Source organism: Mustelus asterias, chromosome 25 (assembly GCF_964213995.1).
Source record: "Mustelus asterias chromosome 25, sMusAst1.hap1.1, whole genome shotgun sequence".
Classification (NCBI taxonomy): domain Eukaryota; kingdom Metazoa; phylum Chordata; class Chondrichthyes; order Carcharhiniformes; family Triakidae; genus Mustelus; species Mustelus asterias.
Window position 1 is genome coordinate 53524456 of NC_135825.1, and position 12232 is coordinate 53536687.

Sequence of the window (12232 nt, forward strand, 5' to 3'; positions counted from 1 at the left end):
TCTAAGACACTTGTACACCCAAAGCGAGAGGATATGTCCAAATTAAAAACAAACCAACTTAGAAATTTCAACATGTCGTTTTAATTATTGTATTTCACAGTTTTACTTTTACAAATCCAGTATCAAACCAAAACAAAACTGACATGTTGAAAGCAAGTATTACAAATCTATAATTCATCAAACTTTGCGTTTAAAATTGACACCATTCCCCAATGAATAACTTAGGCCCCAGTCCCGGCCACTTCTTCACAAGTATCCATTGTGCAGCTAGATAACCTCTTTGTACCTTGATGTGGAATCTTTACCAAATTTTGAGTGCTAAACTGTTGAATGGAATCTTTTCCAGTGTAAAAGATCTGACATCTCTTCAGCCCCAAAGGGACGGCCTGTTTGCTTAGCCACTGGAGGGCCTGAGAGGAAATGTTTCATGGAAGCCGAATGATCAGTCAGTCTTTTGACAGTGGCTCTTTTGGAAGGATGGGGAACCTTCCAAAACTCTCACTATCCCCCTCCTCTGTCTGAAAGAGGAGGCACAGGACCAGAAAGGGAATTATGAGGATTTTTAAAATAACCTTGTTGAATTTTGATTGTGTTCTTCCGATCTCCCACCCTAACTGCGCAAAAGGCAGAAACAACAAATTTTTCCAGCATTTAAGCCAATCTTCCACCAACATTGAAGCTGGAAATTAGATAAACCTCCATGGAAATTCCATGTAAAAAGCTTTTAGGAAGAAGTCCTTAAGTCTAACACAATATTTCTTCCTCACAAATCAACTTCTCCTCTGTCTCACCAGAGTTTATTTATTAATCCTTGCACTGTCTACAAATGTATTTAATTTCCCTTTCATCCTGTGCATTGTCAAAGTTATCGTCCTTGGTAACGTATTGCACAAATCTCGTGCCCATCAGATGAAAAGATTTGATTCATTGCCTGTTAAGCTAGCACTCTATCTAGTATTTTATATGTTCATAAACCTGCTAAAAAAAACTTCGGTAATACCAGACAACCAAATTCACCAATATAATGGCAACTTCTGAAAAGTATTTCAATGTTTCTTATTGCTGGCAACACCAGTATCCTAAGCAGTGGTACAAGTTGGAGGTATGAATGTTTTTACTGCTGCTAATTGACTCTGGCTCCAGGTCTTAGTGGAGGAGATGGAAATAATGTCATTATTCAGACTAAACTTGCTAATTTGCCAACAGCATTGGTTTACATCAATCCATGGTGGCACAGTGGTTAGCACCGCTGCCTCACAGCACCAAGGACCCGGGTTCAATTCCCATCTTGGGTCACTGTCTGTCTGGAGTTTGCACATTCTCCCCGTGTCTGCGTGGGTTTCCTCCGGGTGCTCCGGTTTCCTCCCATACTCCAAAGATGTGCAGGTTAGGTGGATTGGCCATGCTAAATTGCCCCTTAGTGTAAGGGGGGCTAGCAGGCTAAATACGTGGGGTAATGGGGATAAGGCTTGGGTGGGATTGTTGTTGGTTCAGGCTCGATGGGCCAAATGGCGCTGTAGGGATTCTATGATTCAAAAAATCTCCAGGTAACTTCTGTAGTACCTAAACTCTCCATCCCAAACCACCGGACTGGACCGATACAAACATAGGTTAAAGCAAGGTAATCATCCCCCCTGTCAGTGGTAACAATCACCACTTTTAGGTTCGTTTTTAGGCAGATTCAACCCACAGAAAAAGTCACTCTGGTGACAACAGATTTTGAAGGCTTTTTTTTTGTCGGAAATGTTTTCCTTCTGGGAATATGCGCACTGTTCCACCAGGACACATACGTATTTCTAAAGGAGCCACGGGCCAGCTGCGATATGTAAACAAACACAATTAACAATAAACAGAAAGGCAGCAATCCAAACTCCTTGCCTTAAAGCATGGTGAACGATGGAGCTAAAGAATTAAACTCTTACAGGTTAATGTTGCTGTTTATGAGAGTAAAGATGGTTTACTACAGCTTAGATAAACAACACTGAAATGAGGTTTGGCATTTTGGGTTCAAGTTAACATTCTTTAAGAGGCAGTGCATCGTCACTCGAGGCAAAAGCTGAAACTTATTTGGTACGGTGTTGGAGGTGGGATGATAATTCTGGAGAAGGTGAGAAGATGGAGGGTCTCTTGTACATTTTGCACTCAGTGGCAATACCAAGTATAGATTCTGCGATTCTGACCATCCTAGGATTCCATTCCACTCTCACCGTGAAACCACTTGAAAGTTCACCTGCAAATTTCTGTGAACATTTCTTTTTTTTTTGATCAACGCCACACACGACACATCCCCAACCCCACCCTCACCTCCCCTTCCCCCCGACCCAGTACAATCCAGGAAAGAGATTGGCAATCACCTTGAGCTGAATTTATCCAAAATGCCACAAGCGTTACCTTTGGTTTAAACTCCATAAATGTAAACAGTGTGTGGCGTACAGTGTCCATGTCTGAAGTGGGAAAAAAAAGTACAAGAGGAATGTTGAGTGTCTCTTTATACAAGACATTAAACCCAGGTCTTTTGTTACAGTACTTTGGCAGTGCGAATAGTAATCCCACTCAGCTTGTTGGCACGTGGACAACTTGTCGCTAACTATTTAAGATGAGAGTGTTCAGTTGTAGATGCCTTTGGCAAACCCTGATCAAGGTATCCAGTAACAGTGAGCAGGATGCAATGATGTCTGTGCTGGTAACGGGCTAATTATATTTAATTGTCATTAATATATGATAGCACTTTCATCATTTTCTCCCATTTAATCATTTTCACCCATTAACTTCAATATTGCCAAGTGTTAGGGGCAGCTTAGTAAAATCCACAGTGCTACTCAAGTCAAATTCAAATAGAAACTATTCTCAATTTATAAACCACCTTAAATTCCATTAGACTCAAGCATTAATGTAGATGTTGATTAAAATGAGAAGATTATGGCCCTGCTAAATTGACTGATACAGCTAATCTTGGTGCTGGTTATTAACCGAACTGTATCAAGGCAGAGAAAACTACTAAAAGATTCAGGGCATGTGGTGAGTTGGAGTGAGTTGGTCAATTATTGCCCGTGCTGTGATTGGAAGAGGACGTGTGTTCGGGGACCACAGCAAGAGATCTTCCCACAACGTTCTTCAGGCCATGAAACTCCATCTCCATCAAGAACGAGTTTATGTTATAATCCCAGATAGTCGGTGGAAATGGCGACGATGGCTATTTTATCAGCTATTGCAGCACTCTCACCCTCTCTGGGTTAAGTGAGTGAAACAGGGAATAGTGGGGGTGGGGGGTGGGGGTGGGGGTGGGGGGGTGGGGGGGTGGGGGTGGGGGGGTGGGGGGTGGGGGTGGGGGGGTGGGGGTGGGGGCGTGGGGGGTGGGGGTGGGGGGTGGGGGGGTGGGGGGGTGGGGGTGGGGGGGTGGGGGTGGGGGGTGGGGGGTGGGGGCGTGGGGGGTGGGGGTGGGGGGTGGTGGGGGGTGTGGTGGCGGGGGATTGTGTGGTGCCGTAGGTTCGGAGGATGTTATGAATAGTTTCACTGGCATCAACATCAGACACCATTGGATTCTAGTCCAAAGCCATGATGATAATGTACAATACCATCAATAATACATGTTGAACATTTCATGCTGATGTATATGTCACTACTCTACATCAAGCCAACATTATATAAGGGAACTTTGGAATTAATGCTGACACCTATGGAAGATTTTAGAAAGGGTGCCCTCTGGTAGGCCTCAGGCTGGGGAGTTGTACTCTATCTACTTGAATGTACAACTTTATGTAGGATTGGAGGGTTTCTGTTCAGCATCAAACAGTGTGTGTGGAAACCTTTCTTCCCCCAACTCCCCTACCCATTTACATCCATCCCCCGTCAACAGGTTTTACAGTCAACCTGCCCTCAGGGCAGCTCCAGTGTGGTTCTGAAACAGAGCTATGGGAGTATAGGGATGACTGTTCTCTAATATTCATTTACTCTTTGTAGTGTAGATCTTTACATCTGTGCTTCACTTCCACACCGCTGTGATTAGAAACTCTACGCATGGAGTGTTAGAGACATAAACTTGTCCCCATCAATGTGTCAAAGTTTCCACCTGATGTGCCATCCAGTAAAGGGGTATTTTTGTAATTAAGGGATGCCCCTGACGGGGCTTAATCCAGGATGGATGCATCCAACCAAGCTTTGTAAATGATGCTCCAGCCTTAAATTAGGCTATTGGCCATTTTAATCATTTCATATCTCTATACAATTTGCCTGCTCACAATGTTATTTTTCATTGGTTAAATATTCTTTCTCATTTTTTTATACTTGTACCTCACCCTCCAGCAGAAAAGATGGGGATGCCTCACTCATGGATGTTTGCAATGCCACACTGCTTTGTGGCAACAGGTAATTGTTCAGTTGGGGTGGGTCTTGTAATAACAGCTTGTACACATGTATCATCTTCAACGTAAGAACATATCCCAAGGGTTCCACACGGGAACGTTATAATGCAATATTTGATGTCAAGCTACAGAAGGCACTGATAAGGTGAATGGCCAAAGCTGAGTCAAAGAGGTAGCAGTTCCCACATATCTTAAAGGAGGGATGAGGGATAGAGAGGCTTAGGAAGGAAATTCCAGGGTTAGGGCCGAGGCAATTGAAGAAATGTTTACCAGTGGTGAATGTTCAAGAGGCTGGAATTAGGTGATATCTCGGAGGTCTTGTGGCTGGAAAATGTTAGAGTGATGAGACAGAAATGTTTCTATTTCTGGGGACTCTAACAGTAGGTGTTATAAATATGATAGTCACAAACAAATTCAACAGGGAGCCTAGTGGCTATCACCAAGTTGAGGTGACTGGCGGAGATATGTTTAAAGGAAAGCTTGGTAAACACATGAGAGAAAGGAATAGAGGGACATGTTCGTAGGGTTAGATAATTAGTGTAGGGAAAGGTTTGTGTGCAGGACTGAAACACTGGCAACATCTGGTTGGGCCAAATGAACGTACACCCTACAGGGTCGATTCTAACCCATTCCTTTCCACAAAGTTAAAATCGTTCTGTCCGGGTACATATTCCGTTCCAGCTGCTCAGAATCTGCATTGTTGATGTCTCTCACTGATAGAAATAGGGGGAGAAAAAGATGCAATATCGGTTAAGTTCAATGAGCGACCATATCTCATCGATGATGGATCAGAGAATTGTTAGTTCAGGAGGCTATGTAAGTGAAATATTTGATTGTCAGTAAATCTTTAAAAGCTTTTTGTGAGGGGAGAGATCTACCTATTTACTCCCCCTCCCCCCCCAATCCTCTTCACTGATCCTTGACCACACCTGCTGCATCTTCATCCTTATCTTATTGGTAACCAATAAAATGGCTCAAATCTTCTTGATTGAGATTATGTTTTAAGTCATGCGGTATCATTATTAAAGGCAGAAATATGAACAAAGTTCGCAGCCATAGTGCAGTCCCAGGCTACTGGAACACTAATTAGGCTACTGGAATATTAATTAGATAACTCTTTCAAATCATAGAATGGTACTTAGGTAGAGCAGAAAAAGCACAATAAAGGTTCAGTTGGGATCACACAACTTCAGGGCTCTGATGGGCTACTAAGCTTCATAAATTGCCGGTCCAATCTGGTGGTTATCGAAAAAGAGAGTATCTCGGCCACTGGAGTAAATTGAAAACCAATCTGAAAGGGTTTGTGAAATGTAAATACAGGCAGGCAGTGTGCATTCTGAAACACATCCTGATACTTCAGGCAGGCTTCAGGCCTTCAATGTTCAGACATTTCCTTCAAGTCACCTGTTGTTGGACGTGAACATCACTAAAAGTCTCTGAAGCTTCTGTTCTTCCCCTCATACAGGGTGTACGAACTGGTACACCAGACGCTGCGATACGTCAGGTTTCCGGATGATCCCCTTTTTATAATATTGCCGGATAGAACGGCTTAACTTATCGTAGTTCATTGCTGGTCGATTCTTCCGGATTCCCCACAACCTGGCAACCTGCGCAGAATCTTCAATCTTAAATATACCTGGACAGGGATAAGGTGAAAAAAGTTCCTGCTTGTTAGTGGTTACAAATTATCGAAGTACTTAATAGACTAAGAATGAAGAGGGTGAAAGCGCTTCCCTTCCATTCCAGCATGGCAACGCAATTCTAACGCTGACTGAATTTGGTTGGGGCTGCAGCTGGGGGTGTACAGATATCTTTAATATGCCCAGGGCTGCCCTGGAAATTTTAAAGACTCATTAATGGATGGGGTTATCAAGTCTTGCTCATCCTTAATTGCCCTTGAGTAGATAGTGGTGGTGATGAACCGCACCATGTGGTGTAGGAACACCCTAAGTGCTGTCAGAGAGTTCCACAGAAGAGAACGAGTGCCCTTGGCACTAACGCAGCAATTGACCGAGACCCGCCCAAGGAGTTGATGGTGGGGGATTCAGTGATAGTAAAGCCATTGAAGGTCAAAGCAAATTGGCCTGCTTCCCTCTTTTGGAGATTTCATTGCCCATTGCTTGTGTGGTGTGAATGTTACTTGTCGTTAATCAGCCTGTGTCTGAACATTGTCCAGGTCTTGCTACATGTTTGAGTATATTGGAAATTGTGAATGTGACTGTGTAATCACCAGGAAACTTCCCCACGTCATTCCTTCTCACGGAAGGAAGGTCATTGATGAAGCAGCTGTAGATGCTGGAATCTGGGATGCTGAGGAACTCCTACGGTGATCTCCAGGGACTGAGATGACTGACCTCCAACAACCACAACTATCTTCCTTTCTATTAGGAGTGATTTGAACCAGTGGAAAATGTTCCTCCTGATGCCCACTAACTTCTGGTTTGCGAGGGCTCCTCGATTATACACTTGGTCTATTGCTACCTTAATGTCAGGCGCCATCACTCTCACCTCGCCTCTGAAATTTAGCTTCTTTGTCCATGTTGGGCCAAGGTTGTAATGCTGTCTAGAGGATACAGTCTTGACAAAACCCAAACTGAGCAAGTTACTGCTGAGTAATGGCACTGTTATTGACACTGCTAATAACTAAGAGTAGACTGATATGGTGGTAACTGGCTGGAATAGATTTGTCTTGCTTTCTGTGGACAGGACAATGACTTCGGTCATTGGCAAGACTTTAGAGTCCATTATTAAAGATGAGATCGCAGAGTACTTGGAAGTGCATGATAAAGTAGGACTGAATCAGCATGGCTTTGTCAAGGGGAGATCATGTCTGACAAATCTGTTAGAGTTTTTTGAGGAGGTGACAAGGAGGTTAGTTAAAGGAGAACCAGTGGATGTGATTTATTTAGATTTCCAAAAGGCCTTTGACAAGGTGCCGCATAGGAGACTGTTAAATACGTTAAGAGCCCATGGTGTTAAGGGTAAGATCCTGGCATGGATAGAGGATTGGCTGACTGGGAGCAGGCAGAGAGTGGGGATAAAGGGGTCTTATTCAGGATGGCAGCCGGTGACTAGTGGTGTGCCTCAGAGGTCGGTGCTGGGACCACAACTTTTCACAATATACATTAATGATCTGGAGGAAGGAACTGAAGGCACTGTTGCTAAGTTTGCAGATGATACAATGATATGAAGAGGGACAGGTAGTATTGAGGAAGCAGGGGGGCTGCAGAAGGACTTGGACAGGTTAGGAGAGTGTGCAAAGAAGTGACAGATGGAATACAATATGGAAAAGTGTGAGGTCATGCACTTTGGAAGGAGGAATGGAGGTATAGACTATTTTCTAAATGGGAAAATGCTTAGGAAACCAGAAACACAAAGGGACTTGGGAGTCATTATTCAAGATTCTCTTAAGGTTAACGTAAAGGTTCAGTCGGCAGTTAGGAAGGCAAATACAATGTTAGCATTCACGTCGAGAAGGCGAGAATACAAGAGCAAGGATGTACTTCTGAGGCTGCATAAGGCTCTGGTCAGACTCCATTTGGAGTACTGTGAGCAGCTTTGGGCCCGGTATCTAAGGAAGGATGTGCTGGCCTTGGAAAGGATCCAGAGGAGGTTCACAAGAATGATCCCTGGAATGAAGAGCTTGTCATATGTGGAATGATTGAGGACTCTGGGTCTGTACTCGTTGGAGTTTCAAAGGATGAGGGAGGATCTTATTGAAACTTACAGGATACTGCGAGGTCTGGATAGAGTGGACGTGGAGAGGATGTTTCCACTAATAGGAAAAACTAGAACCAGAGGGCACAACCTCAGGCTAAAGGGACGATCCTTTAAAACAGATGAGGAGGAATTTCTTCAGCCAGAGAGTGGTGAATCTGTGGAACTCTTTGCTGCAGAAGGCTGTGGAGGCCGGGTCATTGAGTATCTTTAAGACAGAGATAGATAGGTTCTTGATTAATAAGGGGATCAAGAGTTATGGGGAAAAGGCAGGAGAATTGGGATGAGAAAAATATCAGCCATGATTGAATGGCGGAGCAGACTCGATGGGCCGAGTGGCCTAATTCTGCTCCTATGTCTTATGGTTTTATGGACATGCCTGTGCTGCTTTCTACTTTATTGGGGAGATGCCAATGTTGCAGAAATGCTGAATAGCCTGGTTTGGTTGTGGCTGGTTGTGGAGCACAAGTCTTCAGAGTTATAGCCAGGGTGTTGCCTTTGCCCCCTCCCAGTGTCTGCTTCATGTTGAGGGAATCAAATTGGTTGAAGACTGGAACCTAAGTTGCAACAGACCTCAGGAGGAGGCTCAGTATTTCCGGCTGAAGATAGTTGCACATTCTTCAGGTTTCCCTTTTGCACTAGTGTGCCGGGCTCGGCCAGGTTGGGGGTGGGGATATTGTGGACCCGCCTCATTGTTTAATTGTCCACCCACCATTCATAACTGAATAAGGCAGAATTGCTGAGTTTTGTTCTGATCTACTAGTTGTGGGACCCCTTGGCCCCTGTCTATCACATGCTGCTTCCACCAGCTTGGCACCTCATTTCTAGGTACGCCTGCAGCTGCTCTTGGCATGCCCTCCTGCACTTCTCATTGAACCAGGGTTGATGGTGAAGGGATTTACTGGGTTGTGGAGCTCGAGTTTATGATTGAATACAATTCTGCTGCTGGTGGTGGCCCACGGTGTCTGGTGGGTGAGGTTCTGAGCTGCAAGATCTGTTCTGAATCAGTTCCATTTCGCATGGTGGTAGCACTACACAACACAAAGGATGGTATCCTCAGAGGAAAGACAGGATTTTGTCTCCACAAGAACGGGGGAGCTGGCCAGTCTCACCAGCATTGACATGGACACTGTGAACTTGTGGCAAGTAGATCGGAGAGGGACTGGTCCAGTAGCTTTGTCCCTCATGTGGGTTCCAGCACCACCTACCACAGGCCCAGTCTGGCAGATGCATCCTTCAGACAGTTTGAACACCAGTTACCCGATTGTTATTGCATTACTATGGATGGGATCCTGCTCTATGCAAGTTGGCTGCAGCCATTAATAAAAGGTTGTCCTGCACCCAATCATTCTGGAATCCTGCATTTACCTTGATAAATATCAAGGAATGCCACACTCATTGTATCAAGACTATGACGAGGATGTTAGGCCCCCACCAGGGTGTGTCTACCTCCGGCAGATGCAGTGGGCCATTTAAATTGCTGTTTACTTCGACGGGACGGTAATTATATCCGACTGGGCTTAATATCCCACTGGGCATAACATCATAGAATCCCTACAGTGCAGAAGGAGGCCAATCAGCCCATCGAGTCTGTACCGACCACCATCTCACCCAGGCCCTATTCCCATAACCCCACACATTTACCCTGCTAATCCCCCTGGCACCAGGGTCAACTTAGCATGGCCAATCCACCTAATCCGCACATCTTTAGACTGTGGGAGGAACTGGAGCACCCAGAGGAAATCCACGCAGACATGGGGAGAACGTGCAAACTCTGCACAGACAGTGACCCAGGCCGGGATTGAACCCGGGTCCCTGGCGCTGTGCAGCAGCAATGTTAACCACTGTGCCACCGTGCTGCCAATATCCCACTGGGCGTAATATCCCACTGGGCGTAATATCCCACTGGGCGTAATATCCCACCGGGCGTAATATCCCACTGGGCGTAATATCCCACTGGGCGTAATATCCCACCGGGCGTAATATCCCACTGGGCGTAATATCCCGCTGGGCGTAATATCTGGCTGGGCGGGACAGACCATTAAATACTGGGCAATGAGCACAGTAAGTGACCGACCTTTCTCTTTATTCAGCCAGCGGATGAATCGACCGTAGTTGTGTGGTTTCAGCAAGAGTTCCTTCAGGAATTGCCAGAGGTGAATTGGTTGTCCAGAGCAGGAGGAATCTGCCTCTGTGTCCATCCATCGTTCATCACTGCCTGTTGAGAGGAAGCACAGTTTGTCATGTCGCTTCTCCTTGTCGTGGACACTGCTTAACCTAAGAGAGAGGCCATTAATCCAAAATGAATTGTCAGTGATCTGGGTACAGAGGGACAGGAGGAACTTCTTCACACACAGCTTTGAGGATGTGATGGTAATTTCCAGGGTCAATAGTTTCTTTCTCAATTATGCCGGGATTTAAGCTTAGTTTGGATAACTGGATGGAAGGGAATGAAGTGAAAATGTAGTTCAGTGTGATTAAGACATTTAATCAGGAAAGTAAATGCTAGTGCAGACTTGTGAGATTGAGTGGTAACTTCAATGTAGTTCTGAGGCTGTACTTGCAAATAAAATTAAAGAAGTTCGATTAAACAGAATCATTTTTCCAATTCAAACGTGCAGTCTATGTTTAATAGTTTTTTTCAATATGCTAAGTTGTGAGAGTCTTACAACCCGCAGCCATTCAAAACTGTTATTGAATAATGCACCTTATTTTTCTGGATGGACACTGTGGCTTTGATGTAATGGGTTGGTGACCTAGTTAGGCTCAGAGGTAGGGGGCTGTGCATTTTGTTACTGATCGTATCTACTTGTGTGGATTCAATACCTTGGCGGAATGTCTCTTCACTTTGAAGAACTGATCTGAGCTCTTTGTAATAGTTAGATGTTTCAAATGCTTGCTTGAGGCAAGACCTCTCTTTACTTGGAACAATCTCATCTCTTTGTCTCTCCAGGGAGTGACAGGGTCACTGGACCTGTCTAACTGGGTGTTTTGAATACTGCTACTGATTAGGTTTCTGGAGGAGAGCAGATGGATAAGGTCCAGAGGTCTGTGACACAGTGAGAACATTGTGAAACCTCGCCAATCGATGGACATTAGGGAGGGAGTAGGAAGTGCTCAAAGGCTCAATGCCAAGGAGTTGTTGATTGCCTGTTGCTGGTTTTGTGAGGGACGGAAGTACAAGTTTGGAACGTCACAATGAGGGGGGAAGAGAGGAAGGTCAACCTATCGTGAAATGCCACTTTTGTGATGCCCACCAATGACTGGTTCAAACAGCACTGGCAGAGATCTATTGGCACAGGTCACGTACTCCATCAGAATGTGACGGGACACCATCTGGTCCCAGTTGCAGAGACATCCCCAGGTCCAAGGGGCAGCAGAGGACTATTGAATTGTTTTGAGTTTGTAGTTGGGTTATTATAACTGGATAAAACAGAGTAGTGTTACAGTTTTGTATATGCCAGTGTTTACACCCAACACATGGAGTGCATTGAATACATTGCACAGCATCGTTGAACAGTGTGACAAAATGTCAAACTTTGATATAGATTGCAGGGAGGTCACAAAGTCAAACAAATCCAATCCTTCTGCACAGAAACCGTCAGGCCAGCCGCAACATTCAAACTCCACTCTTGTTTTCTACTCAGTATATTTATACTTCAAGGAGGGCATTTCTGCTCCACTCAATGCCGATCTTATACACAGACCTTTCCCGATTAAAGATTTTAAAGTTTTTATTGTCACAAGTAGGCTTACATTAACACCGCAATGAAGTTACTGTGAAAATCCCCTAGTCACCACACTCCGGCACCTGTTCGGGTACACTGAGGGAGAATTTAACATGGTCAATGCACCTAATCAGCACATCTTTCGGACTATGGAAGGAAACCGGAGCACACGGAGGAAACCCATGCAGATGCGGGGAGAATGTGCAAACTCCGCACAGACAGTGACCCAAGCCGGGAATCGAACCCGGGTCCCTGGCACTGTGAGGCAGCAGTGCTAACCACTGTGACACCGTGCCGCCCTACCGTACCACCGGATAGTTGTGTGGGATTCAGCTCTTATAGAATCCCTACAGTGCAAAAGGAGGCCATTCATCCCATTGAGTCTGTTCGTATGATGCAGGAATGTAGGAAGGGGAGTAGGCCTTT

The 12232-nt window shown here is 45.0% G+C and overlaps 1 protein-coding gene across 1 annotated transcript in view; it reads right to left on the reverse strand.

The window, feature by feature from the left end:
- Window positions 1-5818: 5818 nt before the first annotated feature.
- Window positions 5819-12232, reverse strand: part of spdef (SAM pointed domain containing ets transcription factor) — a 30988-nt gene continuing 24574 nt past the window's right edge. Inside the window, exons 4-5 of the mRNA XM_078197976.1 lie at window positions 10156-10296; window positions 5819-5997 (exon numbers count right to left, since the gene is read on the reverse strand). Coding sequence (XP_078054102.1) covers window positions 5819-5997; window positions 10156-10296 — 320 coding nt within the window. The remainder of the gene's footprint in view (window positions 5998-10155; window positions 10297-12232) is intronic.